Source organism: Papio anubis, chromosome 16 (assembly GCF_008728515.1).
Source record: "Papio anubis isolate 15944 chromosome 16, Panubis1.0, whole genome shotgun sequence".
NCBI lineage: Eukaryota > Metazoa > Chordata > Mammalia > Primates > Cercopithecidae > Papio > Papio anubis.
Window position 1 is genome coordinate 52399484 of NC_044991.1, and position 21473 is coordinate 52420956.

At 41.6% G+C, this 21473-nt stretch overlaps 1 protein-coding gene across 4 annotated transcripts in view; it reads left to right on the plus strand.

The window, feature by feature from the left end:
- The window catches only part of FERMT1 (fermitin family member 1), a 52457-nt gene that overhangs the window by 10095 nt on the left and 20889 nt on the right, over positions 1 to 21473 (plus strand). For all 4 annotated transcript variants that reach the window (XM_031656563.1, XM_031656566.1, XM_031656567.1 and 1 more), the window contains 5 exons: positions 1626 to 1772; positions 3710 to 3923; positions 6902 to 7004; positions 19685 to 19792; positions 20289 to 20420. In XM_031656563.1, coding sequence (XP_031512423.1) covers positions 1626 to 1772; positions 3710 to 3923; positions 6902 to 7004; positions 19685 to 19792; positions 20289 to 20420 — 704 coding nt within the window. The remainder of the gene's footprint in view (positions 1 to 1625; positions 1773 to 3709; positions 3924 to 6901; positions 7005 to 19684; positions 19793 to 20288; positions 20421 to 21473) is intronic.

Here is a 21473-nt window from a genome sequence, read left to right on the forward strand (position 1 = left end):
TGAAATTTTTTATTCATGACCGGGTTTGTGTATAAATTATGCATTTGAAATGGTCACAGGTGTGTTGCAACCTGACAGTCCTTGGCTACTGGGGAGAGTCAAGTTAAACTGCTAGGTTCAGTCTCAGCACCGAGCAGTATATGAATGAAACGATGACAGAACTTAATGGAATCAGTGCACTTACCTTCAACAAAGCTGCTCAGAGACTAAAAGTCCAAATTAATTGACTTTTACCTGGAATGATAGCCACTAGTGCAGTTAAAGGTTATCAGCAATTCTGATCAGCAATTATAAATATATTTGATTAATGGGGGAAATGGGGATTATCATAGTTTCAGTTCCCAGAAGCAGACCCTGAGATAAGGATTCAAGTACAGATAGTTCATTTGGGAAGTGATGCCAGGAAATACTGTTGGGGACAGGGAAGTAAGACTGAAAAGAGAAGAGTGTCACCAATCAGGTTACACTGCAGCAGCTGGCGACCTCTGGGAGACAGTGTAGACACAGCCTCGGGGTAAGGATGCTTATGCAGCATCCTGGACAGTCACCGAAGGCCGCTCTTGGGGAGTGTTAATTCCCTGAATGTGTAGGCTGTTGCAGTGCAGACCCTGGCAAGCCATCAGAGCAAAGCCTCTGGCAGAAAGACGCATGGTCTAGATTCCACCAGAACCCAGGTGTGCTGAAATGGTGAGGACCAAGAAGAAATGGGCAGGGCATGAGGGCATCGCCACAGGGATGAAATGAGCTGATGGGCAGTGTGTAAAAGAAAGACTTTCAAGATCTGTGGTCTATAAAGAAAAAAGGAAGCAGGACCCTTGTTGGTTGTTTAAAAAACTGGAAAAAGGAAAGGGAGAGGGAGCAACAAAGGCAAGTCTATTAGTTTGTTTTCATGCTGCTGATAAAGACATACCTGAGACTGGGCAATTTACAAAAGAAAGAGGTTTAATGGACTTACATTAAAGTCCCCTCCACATGGCCGGGGAGGCCTCACAATGATGGTGGAAGGCAAGGAGGAGCAAGTCACATCTTAACATGGATGGCAGCAAGCAAAGAGAGAGCTTGTGCAGGGAAACTCCTTATAAAACCATCAGATCTTATGAGACTTATTCACTATCACGAGAACAGCACAGGAAAGACCTGCCCACATGGTTCAGTTACCTTCCACTGGGCCCCTCCCACAACACATGGGAATTCAAGATGAGATTTGGGTGAAGACACGTCCAAACCATATCAGGAAAAAAGGGGAGAGGGAGGTAAAGTTGGTGGTAAATAGGTAACAAGAATAGCATAATGCTAACTAATAATGACTGAAGCTGGGGAGCACATGAAGGGGACATTATACCATTCCTGTTGTTTTAGATACATTTGAAATATTTTTATAATAATTTTTCTAACTAGAAATTTCACTAGACTTAATCTCCCTCCACTATTTTCCCCCCCACCTACTTTGGAGGTCTCCGTTCCCCTTTCCCCTTCTATTTCTTCAAAAGGGATGCAGTTTAGTCCCATTTACTTTTCAGAAATTTCCTTAGAAATGATTTCAAATGCACAAAATGACTCTGAGTCTTAGAAGGATTTTTCTTTTTACTTTTTCTTTTTCTTCATTTAAAAAAAATTATTTCTAGATATTAGAAGATCAGAAGAGCTTTCCTTGTTAAAGCCTTCTGGTGACTATTTTAAGAAGAAGAAGAAAAAAGATAAAAATAATAAGGAACCCATAATTGAAGATGTTCTAAACCTGGAGAGTTCTCCAACAGCTTCAGGTTCATCAGGTAAGATTTGTGACAGGTGTTTTGTTGTTTGAACGTACAGTAAAACTCAAGAGAGAAATATACCTCTCCTCCCACGCCCACCAAACAAAGGAGAAATAAAATTGCAGAACTGATGTAATGAGGAAAGGCTATCTAGTCAAGTTTAGAATTGACAGAAATGTGTTTCAGACTTTTTTTCAAGCATGTTTAATAACTCATTATTTGAATTGTATATCTGATGTTGCCAATGAATGCAAAATTTTAGTACCACTGACCACAAATTTGGGATAAAAGAGTGATATTTAGAAAAAAGGTAAGTGGCTGGTCACAGTGCCTCATGCCTATAATCCCAGCACTTTGGGAGGCTGAGGTGGGTGGATCACTTGAGCTCGGAAGTTTGAGACAAGCCTGGGCAACATGGTGAGATACCATCTCTATTAAAAATACAAAAAATAAATAAATAAATAACCTGGGCATGGTGGTGCATGCTCGTGGTCCTAGCTACTCAGAAGGCTGAGATGGGAGGATTGCTTGAGCCCTGAGGGTGGAAGTTGCAGTGAGTCAAGATTGTGCCACTGCACTCAGCCTGGGTGACAGAGCAAGACCCTGTCCCAAAAAAAGAAAATAAAAGAAAAAAGTTAAAGCACTTAAATACACTTCTCTCTTCATGATTCTATCATTGTGTGATTCTTTCCTGAATTCAATTTTTTTATGGGGTGTGCAAGAGAAGGGCAGGTGAAAATTCCGGAGAAGAAGTATCCTTTTCTTTTTATATCAAAACAATCAAATCTCTAGCTTGCTTGCAAGATTGAGGGCTTTCTTTCTTCCTTTTTTTTTTTTTTAGAGTCTCGCTCTGTCACCCAAGCTGGAGTGCAGTGGCACAATCTCGGCTCACTGCAGCCTCTGCCTCCTGGGCTCAAGCGATTCTTGTGCCTCAGCCTCCTGAGTAGCTGGAATTACAGTTGTGCACCATCACACTTGAATAATTTTTGTGTTTCTAGTAGAGACGGGGTTTTGCCATGTTGGCCAGGCTGGTCTCAAACTCCTGGCCTCAAGTGATCTGCCTGCCTCGGACTCCCAAAATGCTGGGATTACAGGCATAAGCCACCATACCCGGCCAAGACTAAGGGCTTTCTTGCATAGTATATTCTAATGAAAAGGACAAATTGTACAAATTAGAGCCAGCTGATTTGTAAATCATCAGCCTACTGGATTGTTAAAAGTGGCGAGTCCTGCTGTTTGTTTACGGGGCCATCTGAAACATATTGGGTACGTGCATTCTATGAGGCCTCCAGTTCTCTAATAGTACCAAGACTCCTACTGAAGTAGGAAAACTTTGAATTATTAGAAAAGAGGTGGTCTCTATTAGCCAGGTGTGGTGGCAGGTGCCTGTAACCCCAGCTACTCAGGAGGCTGAGACAGGAGAATCACTTGAACCCAGGAGGTGGAGGTTGCAGTGAGCCGGGATCACACCACAGCACTCCAACCTGGGCGACAGAGTGAGACCCCATCTCAAAAAAAAAAAAGAAAGAAAGAAAGAAAAGAGGTGGTCCCCAACATTTGTCTGTGTTGATTTTTGTAGGCTTTTATATATTTGAGTTCCAAGGCTTTTGAGGAGCTGAATTTACAGATAAGACCATTACCTGTGTATTACTAATCTCTCTACCATCATGATCCATATTATTTCGTGGGGTTTTTTTGGTTTGTTTTTTGAGATGAAGTCTTGCTATGTTGCTCTGTCTGATCTCAAACTCCTAGGCTCAAGCAGCCTTCTGACCTCAGCCTCCCAAGTAGCTAGGATTAGATGTGGGCCACAGTGCCCAGCTTGACTTATATTATTTTAAATAGTGCCAAATTTAAAGTCAAAACTCATTTTAGTGTAAGTAATGTTAATATTTTCCTGAAGATTTCTATCCCTGGATTCTCATACCATAGTTCATACTCCCCTTGCCTTGCAGTAAGTCCTGGTTTATACAGTAAAACCATGACTCCTATATACGACCCCATCAATGGAACACCAGTGTCATCCACCATGACTTGGTTCAGTGACAGCCCTTTGACGGAACAAAACTGCAGCATCCTCGCATTCAGCCAACCCCCCCAGTCTCCGGAAGCACTTGCGGATATGTACCAGCCTCGGTCTCTGGTTGATAAAGCCAAGCTCAATGCAGGGTAAGGACACAGCTCCATTGAGTCCTCCCTGAGCTAGTGCCGACACAGTAAGAGATGAGGTGTCATGTTTCATTTTCAAGTTGGTAGGCCTAGGGATTGTACTTTATTTGCAAAAGTTAGTGCTGATTTTAGCAACAAAGGGGAAAAATTCAGCCTTTGGTCATTTCAGTATACTTAAAGTGTGCCTAAATTTACATGTTTGGGTAACTCAGTAGATTTACTCTCTGTGAATACTAATTCTTTGCCACTACAGATATGCAAAGTATATTTTATGGGATGTAGGGTAGTTAATAAGTGTGTTGGTCCCCATGGGCCAGTGGGGGAGATCCAAGGTGACCCACAAGGCTTACATTGTTTTTTGTAGAATGTCACTCTTTTCTCTTTCTCTTTTCTTTTTTTTTTTTTTTTGAGATGGAGTTTTGCTCTTATTGCCCAGGCTGGAGTGCAATGGCGCGATCTCAGCTCACTACAACCTCTGCCCCCTAGGTTCAAGCAATTCTCCTGCCTCAGCTTTCCAAGTAGCTGGGACTACAGGCATGCGCCACTATGCCCGGCTAAATTTGTATTTTTTTAGTAGAGATTGGGTTTCTCCATGTTGGTCAGGCTGGTCTCGAACTCCCGACCTCAGGTAATCTGCCCGCCTCAGCCTCCCAAAGTGCTAGGATTACAGGCATGAGCCACCGCGCCCAGCTGTTGCTGTTCTCTTTAAGTATTCTAATGAGCAAGTCCTTGAGTTCTGTTCGAAAATACACCCAAACAATTTCTGAAACTACCATTTCTGTTGTTCCCCATTGCCCACCAGATAAAGTCAAACGTGTCAACAGCATTCAACTCCCTAGAAGATCTGGCCCCAGCAGGTGTCTCAGTGTCCTCCCGTGCTCTCATGGCCCCGTGCCGCCCAGGTGCACTCTCACTCTTTCTGTCACTGCCTCACCTCCAGGGCCATTCGCCTTTACTGACTGGTCAGTCCCCCCCGCCCAATCACATACTGTCTCCTGCTCAAGTATTACCTTCAAGATCGGCCCCCTCCTTGTAGCTCTGTCCTGACACTTTGCTCACTCCAACATCACATCGTCCCTTTGTTATGAGGCTTGGTCTCCCCCAACAGACTGTCAGCTCCTTCAGGATGGTGATTTCATGTTGGTCATCCTCTTTCCCCAGTTTTTATTTCTCAACTCCAGACCTCTACTGTGTATTGTACAGGAACTCCTAGCCACATGTGGATGTCTAAATGTGGACTGGATTTTAAATTAATTAAAATTAAAATGTGGCACTAACAGCCACATTCAGCTGGGACCGATGCATCAGACAGCACAGATATGAATATTTCCCACATTGCAGAAAGTTCTAGACAGTAATACAGAGCTGGCATTGGGGTGAACCATCTGGTAAAAGGAGAAGTGGTGTGGGCAGTCAGGACATATGGATTCTCAAGCTGGCCCCATCCCCAGGCCTGTGAACTTTTTTGTTTGTTTGTTTGTTTTTTGTTTTTTTGAGACAGAGTCTCACTCTGTCACCTAGGCTGGAGTGCAATGGCATGATCTCAGCTCACTGCAGCCTCCACCTTCCAGGTTCAAGCAATTCTCCTGCCTGCCTCAGCCTCCCAAGTAGCTGAGACTACAGGCATGTGCCACAACGCCTGGCTAATTTTTGCATTTTCAGTAGAGATGGGATTTCACCATGTTGCCCAGGCTGGTCTCAAACTCTTGACCTCAGGTGATTCGCCCACCTTGGCCTCCCAAAGTGCTGGAATTACAGGTATGAGCCCCTGCACCCAGCTGAGGCCTGTGACCTTTAAGGATGATCTAATGTCACTCAGACTAAATCTCTTTGTCTACAAAGATGAGGTAGTAAGAACTGCCCCAGCCCCTTCATTGGATTACTTTAGAGTATCCATGAGAAAAAAAATCTATAAAGCACTTTGAAAACTATAAGACAAAATGCTGGCCGCGCGCGGTGGCTCAAGCCTATAATCCCAGCACTTTGGGAGGCTGAGGCGGGCGGATCATGAGGTCACGAGATCGAGACCATCCTGGCTAACATGGTGAAACCCCGTCTCTACTAAAAAATACAAAAACACTAGCCGGGCGAGGTAGCGGGCGCCTGTAGTCCCAGCTACTCGGGAGGCTGAGGCAGGAGAATGGCGTGAACCCGGGAGGCGGAGCTTACAGTGAGCTGAGATCCGGCCACTGCACTCCAGCCTGGGTGGCAAAGTGAGACTCCGTCTCAAAAAAAAAAAAAAAAAAAAAGACAAAATGCAAATATAAGCTATTATTATGTGCTTACTGATTTTTGGTTATACAGGTTGAGTATCCCTTATCCAAAATGCTTGAGACTAGAAGTGTTTTGGATTTCAGAATTTATTTTTTACATTTTTTAAAGTTTGGGGATATTTGCATTATACTCACCAGTTGAGCATCCCTAATCCAAAATCCTGAAATTCAAAATGCTTCAGCAAGGCCGGGCACAGTGGCCCACGCCTGTAATCCCAGCACTTTTGGGAGGCCAAGGCAGGCAAATCACCTGAGGTCAGGAGTTCAAGACTAGCGTGGCCAACATGGCGAAACCCCCTCTCTACTGAAAATACAAAACTTAGCTGGGCATGGTGGCATGCACCTGTAGTCCCAGCTACTCATGAGGCTGAGGCAAGAGAATCGCTTGAACCTGGGAGGCAGAGGCTGCAGTGAGCCGAGATTGCACCACTGCACTCCAGCCTAGGCGACAGAGCAAGACTCTGGCTCAAAAACAAAACAAAACAAAAATGCTTCAGTGAGCATTTCCTTTGAGCATCTCCTTTGAGAAACTGTCAGATTTTGGAGCATTTCAGATTTTCAAATTAGGGATACTCAGTCTGTATTACATACCCTGATTTTGTTCAAGGATATATATATATGTAGAATATAATATATGACATAATAATATAATGGATATATATGTAAAATTGATTGGCTTCTAAAACTCATGCTGTCGTTTTCTAGTTGGCTAGACTCCTCGCGCTCCCTTATGGAACAAGGCATCCAAGAGGATGAGCAGCTGCTGTTACGATTTAAATACTACTCTTTCTTCGACTTGAATCCTAAAGTAAGCAACTTTTTCTCTTTTGTCTTTCTCTTTTTAATATGAATGCATGGAAGTATAAAATTGAAGCGTTTGGTTATGAAAATGAGGATGAATTTATTTGTGTGATCGCCTGTTTAGCCCTGCAGGGTGAGACTGATACATGGACCCTGGTCTCTGAATTTGTATCCTTTGGTTTCTACTGGGCACAGTAAGCTGCTACGGAGTTAGCCGGAGTCTCTGGGGATCTTTGCACCTAGCGTGGCATGCACTGCCCCCTCCATTCACAGGAATGGTCAAACAAGATGAGAGCGACTCACAGAGCTGGAGTTCTTTTTTTTTTAATTGAGACAGAGTCTTGCTCTGTCACCCAGGTTGGAGTGCAGTGGCACGATCTCGGCTCACTGCAACCTCCACCTCCCGGGTTCAAGCAATTATTTTGCCTCAGCCTCCCGAGTAGCTGGAACTACAGGCTCATGCAACCACACCCAGCTAATTTTTGTATTTTTAGTAAAGATGGGGTTTCACTATATTGGCCAGGTTGGTCTCGAACTCCTGACCACACGATCCTCCTGCCTCGGCCTCCCAAAGTGCTGGGATTACAGGCATGAGCCACCGCATCCGGCCAGAGCTGGAGTTCTTAATGCTGAGGAAGGAAAGGAGTTGTCAGAGGTCAGGGTTAAAGGCAGGTTCCCATGAACAAGCTGGGATCACATGATGGTGCACACAGGACTGCACTCCAGTGCTTGCTTACTCTTTGGAATTGAGGAAAAGGGATCATCTATGTAATCCCTTTTTCTTACCTGGTCACCCAGCTGGTCGCCAATTCCATTTTCACTGCACATCTCCCCCTGGAGGCTATTAGAATAACTAATGAGGAGTGAGATAAGTTCTTTGAACTTCTGCCTCGTCCTTGCTCCTGATGAGCCCGCTTGCGGAGCTGAGAGTCAGCGGTACAATGGCCCAGTGTCGACGATATGAACTGGATGACTGGTCCTCTGAGTGCGCAGGGTCCCCATGTCACAGCTCCCATCACTGTTTTGTGCTTGTTGCTCTTTTCCATTCACTGCCAGACACTTGGAGGAGCTTGCCTCGGTCAGCCTTTCTGTACAGACTCTTTCTCATCTACAGCAGCGTTTCCACCTCTCGTAGGAGGCACTGTCTTCTCCTTCATCCTGACTTTAGGTCTGGTCTGCAAAGGCTCACCTCAGCTTCCACTGGTTCCCCAGCTGGCATCTTCAAAACAAACCTTGTTCCTTGTCATTTCTAAGGAGAAGTTCCTGCTCAGTCCTTGATTTTTATCCCGTGGACCAAGCTTGTGTCTGTAATGCATAAGTGAATCATGACAAAAGCGCAAATTTTGGCTTTCCTTCGATAAAATCTTCAGGAGAAATTACTGTACTGCTTCTTCTACACAATTGGCTTAGCTTTTTTTAAAGTGTACTGTGAATTATGCAACTGTCCAGGTTTTTTTGTTTTTGTTTTTGTTTTTGCATTGTCTGCTAAAACCAAGTCCATACTTTTATGTGATTTTATTTTTAAGCCTCATTCATGACTCAACTTTAGTGTTTCCTTGCTTAACTCTTAATTTAAGCTATCCTGTTGTACGCCATCTGTTCTAATAAGCTACCTTACATTTTTTTCTGAAAATAGGTAATACATAAATAAAATATGCCCGTGCATTTTCCAATTACTAAGTCAGTAATTTGGTCCTGTCTTATCTATTCAAATCTGTGCCCCATCTGTTGTTTGTTTTTGTGTTTATTTATTGAGCAACTACTGTAGGCCAAGAACTAAGCTGGGTACTGAGAACTCAAAACTGTTGTATATTAAAATGATGTTTTCAAATTAATAAGATAAAACACATAGGACTACAAAATGAAACAGTTATATTAAACTGCAGTGGCCAAACCCTTTTTGAAAATGTATATAGTAACATATTTTTAGTTAATTGAATAAAGAAGATCTGGTGGTAGTTCTTATAACTACCATAATTTCAAAGTAGTGATGTGGGTGAGCATTGCTTGAAGACAGAAGCAACAACTGGCATACAGAAGGAAAAAAAATCTTGATTCTGGTGGTCACAGAGTGACAAGTCCTCTGCAATACTGTGGTTTATGGCTCGCGCTCATCCTGAGAGGAAATGCTACATTTCCATTAGAAGTCTGTGCAATTGGAGAGGTTGTGTTTCCTCATACGAGCTTGTGGACCACTTGGTAATCAAACTTCCAAGTCCAAGAACCCCAGAATCAGAACCCCTGCTCTGAGGCCACATTCAGGTTCCATTCTTTCCAGAAAGGAGCTTTTCTCTACTCTCGGTCACATGGGCCTTTGCCTTCTCTGAGCCACAGCTGAACACCGTACAATTTCAGTACTCACGCCATGTCTGTGGATTTTTTTTCTATAAATAGACAACCAAGTCCTTGGAGACAGAGACCGCGTCTGGTACTTTCTTTGCCCCTCACCCCACATGCTGTGAGTCAGGTTTTCCCAGTTCAGGCACCTGATTGATGATAGGATCACTCAGCCCAAGGACTCATAGGGTCCTTGGGGACCCTTCCAGCAGTTTCTTTGCCAAGAGACTCCCCCATTCAATCCCCTGCCTCAGAACTAAGCTTGAGCTAAAAAGAATGCAGCTGAGTCATCTGCCCCCTGAAAAACTGTCAGGAACCTGTAAGTGACTTCACAGTCAAATAAGCCAGATAATGGCAGACTATTGGCATAAATATAGAGCAGGGTTAAATATGTATTTGTCTAAAAAGTGGAAGAAATCAAACGAATTATACTTCAGAAGGGGACAAGGACACGAAGCTGAGGGTCACAAGGGCTGTTGTCTCTGGCTCTTTGGCCTCTAGCCTCTGCTTGCTTAATTGGTGAGGAGCTCCCTCTTCATAGCCTAAGAAGTGAAACCTATTTGAATCTAACAGCCACACAGAAACTGTCAACCCAAAGGTGACAGGAAGACTCAGGAGAGCAGGACATGGTTTTGGGGGACCCTGTGATCCTCAACCACTTTAGTACTTATGGCGATATTCCCTTCCCCGTCTCTTACAATTATTAGTACTATAGATAAAATCAAGTTTAAGACTTCTACTGTGTGCTGCATAAATACAGAGGGATATAGAAATTTAAGATGTAATTCGGGTTCTCGTGGCAGCTATAATCAAATCTAAGAAGAGGAAAGAGCACCCATGAAGCCCCTGCAAATTTACAAGGCACCCTACGAGTAGGAACTAAAATCTACAGTGAGGACTAGGGAGTTTCTTTGGCTTTCAGAGAGATTCGTAGTGGCCACAGGTCCTTAGTAACAGGTGCTGATTAAAATCTCAAATATATTAAATGCTAGAATTCAACGTTTCAAAAATAATAGACTCACCGGGAGCAGGGGCTTATGCCTGTAATCACAGTACTTTGGGAGGCCAAGGTGGGTGCATCGCCTGAGGTTAGAAGTTCGAGACCAGCCTGGCCAACATAATGAAACCCCATCTCTACTAAAAATACAAAAAATAGCCAGGCATGGTGGCATGTGCCTGTAATCCCAGCTACTTGGGAGACCAAGGCAGGAGAATCACTTGAACCCGGGAGGCAGAGGTTGCAGTGAGCAGAGATCACGCCATTGTACTACAGCCTGGGCAACGAGAGCAAAACTGTCTCCCAAAATAAATAAATAAAATAATAACAATAATAATAATAATAGACTCAAAAAATGAAAAATCCAGAAAAGAAAAGATTGGTACATTTTAATAAAAAATGAAAATTTTACCCCTGGCCAAAAAAGAAAAAAAAAAAAAAACTATAACAAAGTAAAAGTCTTTACAACACATGCTACAAACAACAGACGAATTTCTCTAATATGTAAAGAGCTCCTAAAAATCAATAATAAGAAGACCAACAACCCAGTAGACTAATGAGCAAAGGATGTAAATATATAGTTCATAGAAAAGGAACTATAATGCTTTATAGTGGCAAAGATCAAAAAGTTTCACATACTTTCTTGGCAAGAGTGTCAGGAAATGTGCTCTCTCATAGAATGCTTGTAGGTCAAAGTAGAAATTAGTCTATGGAGTGCAATTCGGCAGTATCAGAATTACAATTCTACATAGCTTTGATTCAGCAAATCCACTCCTAGGTGTTTATAGCACAGCTATACTCACACATGCAAACTGATATGTGGGTATACAAGGGCGGTTATTATATTGTTTTAGGAAAAGATTGGAAACCACCTAAATGTCCATAGCTAGAGAATTGGTTAAATACATTATGATACATTCATACCATATTGTTTTTAAAAAGAATGAATCAGTTCTTTTTTGATGTGAAACAGACTCCAGGTGTATTATTAAAAGATGCAAAACAGCCCATAGAGAAGCTGCCATTTCTGGGGGACAAGGTAGAGAGGGGGACTAACTTTTTATTGAACACTATTTTGTCCCTTTCAAATTCATTCATAATGAATTCATTTATCATGTACTCTTTTGTCCCTTTTTAAATGTGTTCAAAATTTGTGAATTAAAAAAACACACATTTTAGAACTCTGATAGTTTATAGTATTTTAGTGTTCAGTACAGGAAAAGCACATCTGTTTTAATAAGAGGCCTGGAGGATACTGAAAGCTGCTCCTGGGCCAACAGACAATCTTAAGTCATTAGATCTAAATAGTAACCCCTTCTTAAGAAAGAGCAGGAAAACTATGACAAGTAGGTTTTACTATTTGCTCTTATTGTTGGTTGTTGGAATGACGGACAAGGGTGGAGGGTTTACTGAACTGACTAGACCAGGAGAAACAGGGATTCAAGGGGTGGCAGAACCAATGTGGTTCCAGCTTGGGGTTTCTATTTTCTGTTTTTTTGTTTTGTTTTTTGAGACACAGTTTCACTCTGTCACTCAGGCTGGGGTGCAGTGGCACAATCTCGGCTCACTGCAACCTCTGCCTCCCAGGTTCAAGCGATTCTCCTGCCTCAGCCTCCCGAGTAGCTGGGGCTATAGGCATGCACCACCACACCCGGCTAATTTTTGCATTTTTAGTAGAGATGGGGTTTCACCATGTTGGCCAGGCTGGTCTCGAATTCCTGACCTCAAGAGATCCTCCCACCTTGGCCTCCCAAAGTGCTGGGATTACAGTCGTGAGCCACCATGCCCGCTCTATTTTCAATTAAGCAAAGAAAAGGGCCAAGGAGAGGGTATGAGTAGCCAACCCCACCAAGGAAAAAAGTTTGTTTCTAAGTCACTGGAGAACCCACTGAAAGAGTTCTCGGGGCGGGAGTGTCGGGGGGAAGTCCTATAGGATGCCTGTTAATGACCTGTGAAAGATCTGGAACCTTGTGATGCAGCATCGTCTGCATCACAGACAGAGAAATGGGAACAGGCCTCCAGAGAGAGCAAACTCCAGAGCTTTGCTGGATGCGTCAGAGAAATCCTGTTACTTGGCAAGAGACAGAGCTCATCCTGTAGCTGGTTAAGACATCTTATCCCAGACCCTGTTTTTCTGTAAATGTAGATAACTTTTATGTAATTCATGTTCTTTCAAAGAATTGTTTTATTTGGCTTGTAGAGGGGTGTTAGGATGTTCAGGTATAGAAGATTTTATTAATTTTTTAAATTTTTTATTCACTGCATTGAGAGAAGCCTTACTGAGTAACTTCCCACTGAGACTCCTACAGCATTAGCATTGTAAACACTGGGACTGAGTGACTGACAGACAGACAGCTAGATATGACAGTATGTCAATTCCATTCAGATTTTAGTGGCTCCACCTGCTATTTAGATTCCATCTGTAAACTGAATTATAGCAGGGGTCTTTTGGGGAGAGATTGGCTGCATGGGTTTTTTGGTATGTGGTTTTTTAGTTGTTATGTCTTGATTGCACTATAATTTACATGCCATAAATTCACCCATTAAGTATACGCTACAATGATTTTTGATCAGTTTATACAGGTGTGTAACCATCACCCCAATCCAATTTTAAAACCACTTCTGGCTGGGTGTGGTGGCTCACGCCTGTAATCCCAGCACTTTGGGAGGCCAAGGCAGGCGGATCACCTGAGGTCAGGAGTTCAAAACCAGCTTGGCTAACATGGCAAAACCCCGTCTCTACTAAAAGTACAAAAAATTAGCCAGGTGTGGTGGGCAGGCGCCTATAGTCCCAGCTACTTGGGAGGGTGAGGCAGGAGAATCACTTGAACCCGAGCAGTGGAGGTTGCAGTGAACCGAGATCACACCACTGCACTCCAGCCTGGGCGACAGAGCAAGACTCTGTCTCAAATAAAAATAAATTAACTAATTAATTAATTAATTAATTAAAATAAAATAAAACACCTCTTCCCCAGAACCATTTTTGGTCAGTCCCTGGCCTCAACCTCAGCCCCAGATGACCACTGGTCTGCTTTGTGTCTTGAATTTTGCCTTTTCTAGAAATTTTATACAGATGGCCTCATACCACATGCAATCTTATGTCTGGATTCCTGCATGGGGCATCATGTCTTTGTGCTGTATATGTTGTTGTGTGCGTTCATAGTACATTCCTTTTTATTGCTGAGTGGTAGCCCGTTGTATGAATGGTACCACATTTTGTTTATTTGTTCTCTAGCTGAGGGACATTGGACTGTTTACAGCTTGGGGCTATTACGAATAAGGCTGCCATGGATATTCTCATGTATGTTTTGTTTTCATTCGTTTTTGGAAGATTCCGCACCAGCTCCTCAGGTGTTCCGTGACACCTGGCAAAGTTCGTAAAACATGACAGACTTTAAGATTTTTACCATTTGGCCGGGCGCGGTGGCTCAAGCCTGTAACCCCAGCACTTTGGGAGGCCGAGGCGGGCGGATCACCTGAGGTCAGGAATTCAAGACCAGCCTGGCCAAATAGTGAAACTCTATGTCTACTAAAAATACAAAAAAATGAGCCGAATGTGGTGGGGCCCATCTGCAATCCCAGCTACTCGAGAGGCTAAAGCATAAGAATCACTTGAACCCACGAGGCGGAGGTTGCAGTAAGCCAAGATCGCGCCACTGCACTCCAGTCTAGGTGACAGAGCAAGACTCTGTCTTTTTTTTTAAAAAAAAAAAAAAGTGCTGAGAAGGAGCATGCCTGTGCAACAGGTCATGTTTCCCCTTTATCTGATAGCAACACTGTTGGCTGGTTTTGGCTTACCTTAGATTTTTACATTGCTTATCACTCTTTTTCTTAGTATGCATAAGGTTAATACGAAAGGAAAAACAAACCAATGCTAATCAACTCATGATAAATCTGCTTAGGTACTCAGAGTATCTTTCTAGTCCTCTTCCATGTTTTCTTCAACGTTAGTATTTTTTTCCAAAGGATAGGTTAGGTTGGTGCAAAATTAATTGCGGTTTTTGCCGTTACTTTCAATGGCAAAAACCGCAATTAATTTTGTACCAACCTCATATTAAAATGTATATTCACGGTAAAAAAAAAAAAAGGGGGGGGTTTTTTTTTAATGGGTATACAGTTTCAGTTGTGCAAGATGAAAAGCCTTCTATAGATGGTGATGATGGTTGCACAAGTGTGAATATGCTTAATGCCACTGAACTGTACACTTAAAAATGGTTCAGATCAGGCCTGGCATGGTGGCTCACACCTATAATTCCAGCACATTGGGAGGCCAACATGTAAGGAAGGCTTGTGGCCAGGAGTTCAACATCAGCCTGGACAACATAGTGAGACCCTGTCTCTACAAAAAAAAGAAAAGAAAAAATTAGCCAAGTGTGGTGGCTCACACCTGTAGTCCCAACTGCTGGGGAGGCTGAAGCAGGAGTATTGCTGGAGCCCAGGAGTTCAAGGCTGCAGTGAGCTCTGATTGCACCACTGCATTACACCCTGCATGACAGAGTGAGACCCTGCCTCTAAAAAACAGGGGGGGATGGTTAAGATGGTAAATATTATGTTTCATATATTTTACTACAATTAAATTATTTTTTAAAACTCAAACATAGGATGGGCACAGTGGCTCATGCCTGTAATCCCAGCACTTTGGGAGGCCGAGGCGGGTGAATCACCTGACATTGGGAGTTTGAGACGAGCCTTGCCAGCATGGTGAAATCCTGTCTCTACTAAAAATACAAAAAAAAAAAAAATTAGCAGAGCGTGGTGGCGGGCACCTGTAATCCCCGATACTCAGGAAGCTGAGGCAGGAGAATCACTTGAACCTGGGAGGCAGAGGTTGCAGTGAGCAGAGATTGTGCCATGGCACTCCAGCCTGGGCAACAGAGTGAGACTCTATCTCAAAAATAAATAAACAAACAAACATAATAAGAAAGAAATTAGAGTAAAATCAAAAATAAATAAACAAACAAACATAATAAGAAAGAAATTATTTAGAGTAAAAATGGAAAACAGTTCTGTACCATGACCATTCTCCTAAGAGGCAGCCACAGTTAACAACTTCATGACCAACCATCCTTGCAGACTTTTGTAGACATCTTTACAAACATATTTTTGAATAGATTTTCAAGACTTTGTGTTCCCTAGATAAGTAGGATCACTTGTTTGCTCTGTAGCTTGTTTCTTGTTTCTTCATAACATATCATGGCTATCTTTTATGTCAGTATAAATAAGTCGGACTCACTTTTTTTAACCAATGAAAACTAATCAAAGGAAAGGCTAAACTGTAGTTTATCAGGACTTAAATGTGCTGAACATTCTTGTAGAAGTATCTCACAAGTGCTTACATTTCTTTGGAACAGTAACACTGGATGTGCTTATCAAAGGGCAAAATGATACTAAAAGCTTTATATCACCAAATTACCTTTCTACTAACAGCATCTGTGAAAGGGCTGATATCCCCATATCCTCACCAACATCAAACATTACCAGTATTTGTAATGTAGGTAGATGTGATAGGAAAATGGAAATTAGGTCATCTTGCTTTAGTTCGAATTCTCTAGTAATTAGTGAGATTGAGCATCTTTTCCAATGTTTTTATGGCCATTTTGCTTTCTTCTGTGAATTGCCTGTTTATATATTTGCCACAAACTCTATTGAATTATTTATACTTTTCATATGATTTATAGGAGTACTTTGTATATGATGGACATCATTTTTTATATTTATTACAAATTTTTAAAATTATTCAAATATTTCAAATATTTTTTTCAATCTCTATCCTACATTTTATACATTTATAACCTTCTTTAGGATTTTTTTACCATTAAAAATGTTTAATTTTAGGTTGTCAGGGCAGCCTTTGCATCATAACTTTTAGGCCTCTTGTCTTGCTTGGAATAGACTTCCCCATTTAAAGATTACAGAAGGTATTCCCTCATGTGTCCATCTAATAATAGTCATGGTTTTTCTGTTTAGCTGTTTTATAATAGCTTTTTGAGATGCAATTTACATGCCACACATTTACCTGTTTGATATGTACAATTCAGTGGTTTTTAGTATATTCACAGAGTTGTGCAACCATTAACCACCATCTAATTTCACAACATTTTCATCACCTCAGTAAGAAACTCCATACCCAGTGGCAGTCACTCCCCAGTTCTCTCCTACCCTCCCAGCCCTGGGCAATCATCAGTCTATTTTCTATCTCTGTGGATTTGCCTATTCTGGAAACCTCCTATAAGTGGAATTACACAAAATGTGGTACTTTATGAATAATTTTTTTCACTTAGCATAGTATTTTCGGAATTCATTCATTCATTCCTATTATAGTATGTATTATATTTTATGTCTTTTTAACGCTAATATTTCCTTGTTTATGTATACTACATTCATTCATCAATCAATGAACATTTGGATTGTTTTCACTGTTTGACTGTTATGGATAATACTGCCATGAACATTCATGTATTCGTTTGGAATTTTTTCTTTGATTTTTTATTGTAAAATATACATAATATTTACCATTTTAACCATTTTTAGATGCACAATTTAGTAGCATTAAGGATATTCACAGTGTTGTGAAACTATCACCACTATCTATTTTCTCTCTCTCTCTTTTTTTTTTTTTTTCCTGAGCTAGAGTCTCTCTCTGTCACCCAGGCTGTGATCATAGCTCCCTGCACCCTCAAACTCCTAGGCTCAAGCAATCCTCCAACCTCAGCCTCCTGAGTAGCTGGAACAGGTGCATGCCACCATGCCTGGATAATTTATTTTATTTTATTTTTTGTAGAAACAGCAGAGACTCATCATGTTGCCTAGGGTGATCTTGAATTCCTGGCCTCAAGCAATCCTCCTGCCTCAGCCTCCCAAGTATCTGGGACTATAGGCACGAGCCACTTTTTTAAAAAATAGAGACAAGAGTCTTGCTATGTTGCCCAGGTTGGGCCACTGTCCATTTTCAAAACTTTCTTATCATCCCAAAAAAAACTCTGTACCCACTAAACAGTAATTCTTCATTGCCTTCTCTCCCTTGCCCCTGGTAACCTCTATTCTACTTTCTGTCTCTATGAATTTGCCTATTCTAGTAGTTTTATAAGTGAAGTCATCCAGTATTTGATTTTTTGTATTTGGTTTATTTCACTTAGCACAGTATCTTCAAGCTCATTCATATTGTATCATGTATCAGAATTTCATTTCTCTTTTTTTTTTCTTTTTTCTTCTTCTTTTTTTTTTTTTTCTGAGGCAGTCTCACTCTCATTGCCCAGGCTGGAGTGCAGTGGTGCAATCTCAGCTCACTGCAACCTCTGCCTCCCAGGTTCAAGTAATTGTCCCACCTCAGCCTCCCAAGTAGGTGGGATGACATGCGCCTGCCACCATACCCGGCTAATTTTTGTATTTTTAGTAGAGTCAGGGTTTCACCATGTTGGCCAGGTGGGTCTCAAACTCATGACCTCAAGTGATCTGCCCACCTCTGCCTCTCAAAGTGCTAGGATTACAGGTGTGAGCCACCGTGCCCAGCCAGAATTCCATTCCTTTTTAAGGCTGAATAGTGTTCTGTTGTATGTGTACAGCATTTTATTTATCCATTCAGCTGTGGATGTACATCTGGACTGTTTCTACCTTTTGGCTATTATGAATATTATTGCTGTAAACATTATTGTACAAGTATGTGTTTGGATGCCACTTTCAGTTTGTTTGGGTGTACATGTAGGAGTAGGACTGATGGATTATATTCTATGTTTAACTTTTTAAAGAACTGCCAAACTTTTCTACAGAGGCTGCATCATTTTACACCTAGCAGTGCACAAGGGTTCCAATTTCTCCACAGCCTCACCAACACTGGTTATGACCTGTCTTTTAGATAAGAGCCATTCTAGTAGGTGTGAAGTAGTATCTTATTGTGGTTTTATATGTTTAAATTATTTAATCCATCTGTAATTTATATTTTTGGATAGTGTAAAGTTATTTTTTTGTTTCGATTTGTGTTCCAAGTGGCTAGGCATTTTCAACACTGTTTATAGTGTTGAAGTCTTCCTTCTGCTGCTGTTATAAAATGTCATTTTTATATTTTAATATAAAATTAATATTTTATATTAAATTTATATACATACATAAGTCTGTTTTTAGATAAGGTTTTATTGACACTTTACCAATCACTACACTAGTACCATATTATTTTATTTACTGCAACTTTATAATAGGTTTTAATGTCTGGGAGGACAAGTGCTTTACTCAACATTGTTCTTTTTCCGTTTCTTGGCAATATTTGAACATTGTGTCTTCCAACTTAACTTGAGAATCAGCTTGTATAAAGTTTCATTAAAAAATTCCCATCAGGCCGGGCGCGGTGGCTCAAGCCTGTAATCCCAGCACTTTGGGAGGCCGAGACGGGCGGATCACGAGGTCAGGAGATCGAGACCATCCTGGCGAACACGGTGAAACCCCGTCTCTACTAAAAAATACAAAAAACTAGCCGGGCGAAGTGGCGGGCGCCTGTGGTCCCAGCTACTCGGGAGGCTGAGGCAGGAGAATGGCGTGAACCCGGGAGGCGGAGCTTGCAGTGAGCTGAGATCCGGCCACCGCACTCCAGCCTGGGCGACAGAGCCAGACTCAGTCTCAAAAAAAAAAAAAAAAAATTCCCATCAGATTCTGCTTGGGATTGCACTGGGCTTGTGGATCAGCATGGGGATCCCTTCTGTTACACTGTTTATCTATTACACTGTTTATCGTATGAACCATTTTTACTATCTGTTACCACCAATATGTACATAAAAGAGAGAGAAAATAATGGAATCAAAGTTAGGTTGTGAAGAAGCAGCAGCAGCTCTGGAAAATGTTTGAAGAAAGTCAGCTCTGAATTCAGAAGTAAAATGGGCTGGAGGGCCAGGCGCAGTGGCTCACACCGGTAATCCCAGCACTTTGTGGGACTGAGATGGGTAGACTGTTTGAGCACAGGAGTTTGAGACCAGCCTGGGCAACATGGCGAAACCCTGTCTCTACAAAAAAATACAAACATTAGCCAGGTGTGGTGGCACACGCCTGTAGTCCCAGCTACTTGGGAGGCTGGGGCACAAGAATTGTATGAACCCAGGAGGCGGATGTTGCCGTGAGCCAAGATTGCACCACTGCACTCCAGCCTAGGCAACAGAGTGAGACCCTGTCTCAAAAAAAATAAAAAATTAAAAAAAAATTTTTTTTTTTAAAGGCTGAGTATTTGGCACAATAGAAGTGTTCCTTTCATTTACCTGAGCTGAAGTTTGCTGCATCTGATTAACAGAGAATGGCCTCAGCTGTTTCAGAATTTTTGTATTGTGGGATGTAAACATACCTCGTTACACACACACCTCTGTTTTTATCTCTAGTACGATGCTGTCCGAATAAACCAACTCTACGAACAAGCCAGGTGGGCCATTCTCTTAGAGGAAATTGATTGCACAGAGGAAGAAATGTTGATCTTTGCAGCTCTACAGGTATGGGGACTTCAGTACCTTTTCTCTGGAAGGAAACAAACCAAGTTTGTTCTGCTTAAAGTTTCATATGCTTCATACTAGTTTTTTTTTTTTTTCTTTGAAGAAATATCTGAAAATAAGGAGAGCAATTTTTTTCTGTATTTTTTATTTTGCTTTCTTCTTCAGACCAGAACAAATTTTTAATTTAGAATGTTCCTCATCATCCACACACGCTCACATCCTATGTAAGACACTGGTCTTGCAATTATTATCTCTTCCCTACTGTAAGCACAGTCAGTGATGAGAAAGAACCAGTTGTAACATGACTAACCATGGACCTCAGAATGATTCAGGTTAAAATGTCATTTTCCCCACACGGGAAGGAGATCTCCTCTTAGAAAATGTTCAGTATTCCAAGGGAATAGTCCTCAAAGGGAAAAAAAAATGGCTAATGGATTCATTTATATGTATAACATTTCTGATTACAACATTTCTAAAACTTCTGTTTTCATTTTAGTACCACATTAGCAAACTGTCGTTGTCCGCTGAAACACAGGATTTTACAAGCGAGTCCGAGGTTGACGAAATAGAAGCCGCGCTTTCTAATTTGGAAGTAACCCTAGAAGGTGGAAAAGCAGACAGCCTTTTGGTATGAACTCTTTCCAATCACCCAGAACTGTGGCTTTCTTCTAACTGATTGACAAGTATAAATGAACTTTTCTTTATTAGAAGTAAGATAATATTTCATTTGATTTTGGGAAAAAAAAAAAAAAAAGATTCTCTTCACCTAACAAGCTTCAACCTAGCAAGAACTAACTAACTTTTCATGGGTTAGCTCTGTAAGGGACTATATTTTCATTTCTACTAAAGACAATACTTTGGTGTTGTATTTCTTCCTAGGGATAAGTTGGCATGGTGTGAAGGAGCCACTGCCGAGGGCTCCACTTCACTAGCATAGAATGTGGAATTGGTCCCTAAACTTAAGTCTAGAAAATACCACCCTGTCTATTGCATGGGGCAACTGTGAGAATAGAATAGAGAAAATTGTTTCTTTTTTTCTTTCTTCTGAGATAAGGTGAAGTACAGTAGTGCTATCAAGGCTCACTGCAGCCTCAGCCTCCTGGGCTCAAGCAGTCCTCCCATCTCAGCCTCCTGAGTAGCTGGGACTACAGGCACACACTACCAGGCCTGGCTAATTTTTGTATTTTTTGTGGAGACAAGGTTTGCCATATTCCCCAGGCCGGTCTCTAACTCCAGGGCTCAAGTGACTCTCCTGCCTCAGCCTCCCAAAGTGTTGAGATTACAGGCATGAGCCACTGTGACTGGCCAAGAAAATTCTTTACAGATAAAAACCTTATTTCTATTTACTTTGTCATCCATTTCAACTAGACAAGCTTGACAGAAGTTGTGGCCTTTTTCCGGAACATTGCAAAAAGTTTCTGAATGCTTTTGACTTCAGGAGATAAACAAAAACCCTCCAATAAAACAAAGATAACTCTTCTGTCATCTCTTTCTCCTTACCCATGAAAGGTGAATGTCAGCTTTATAACTGAAAATTCCCCTCCTGTTTAATTCACTCATGAGGTGCCACCCTTTTATTTAACTTCAGCCATGGGAATAATTATTAATCACATTGAATCAGAGAGGTGGCTCCACCATAATTGGATGTAAACAGTAATCATGGATTAGATTGTGTTACTAT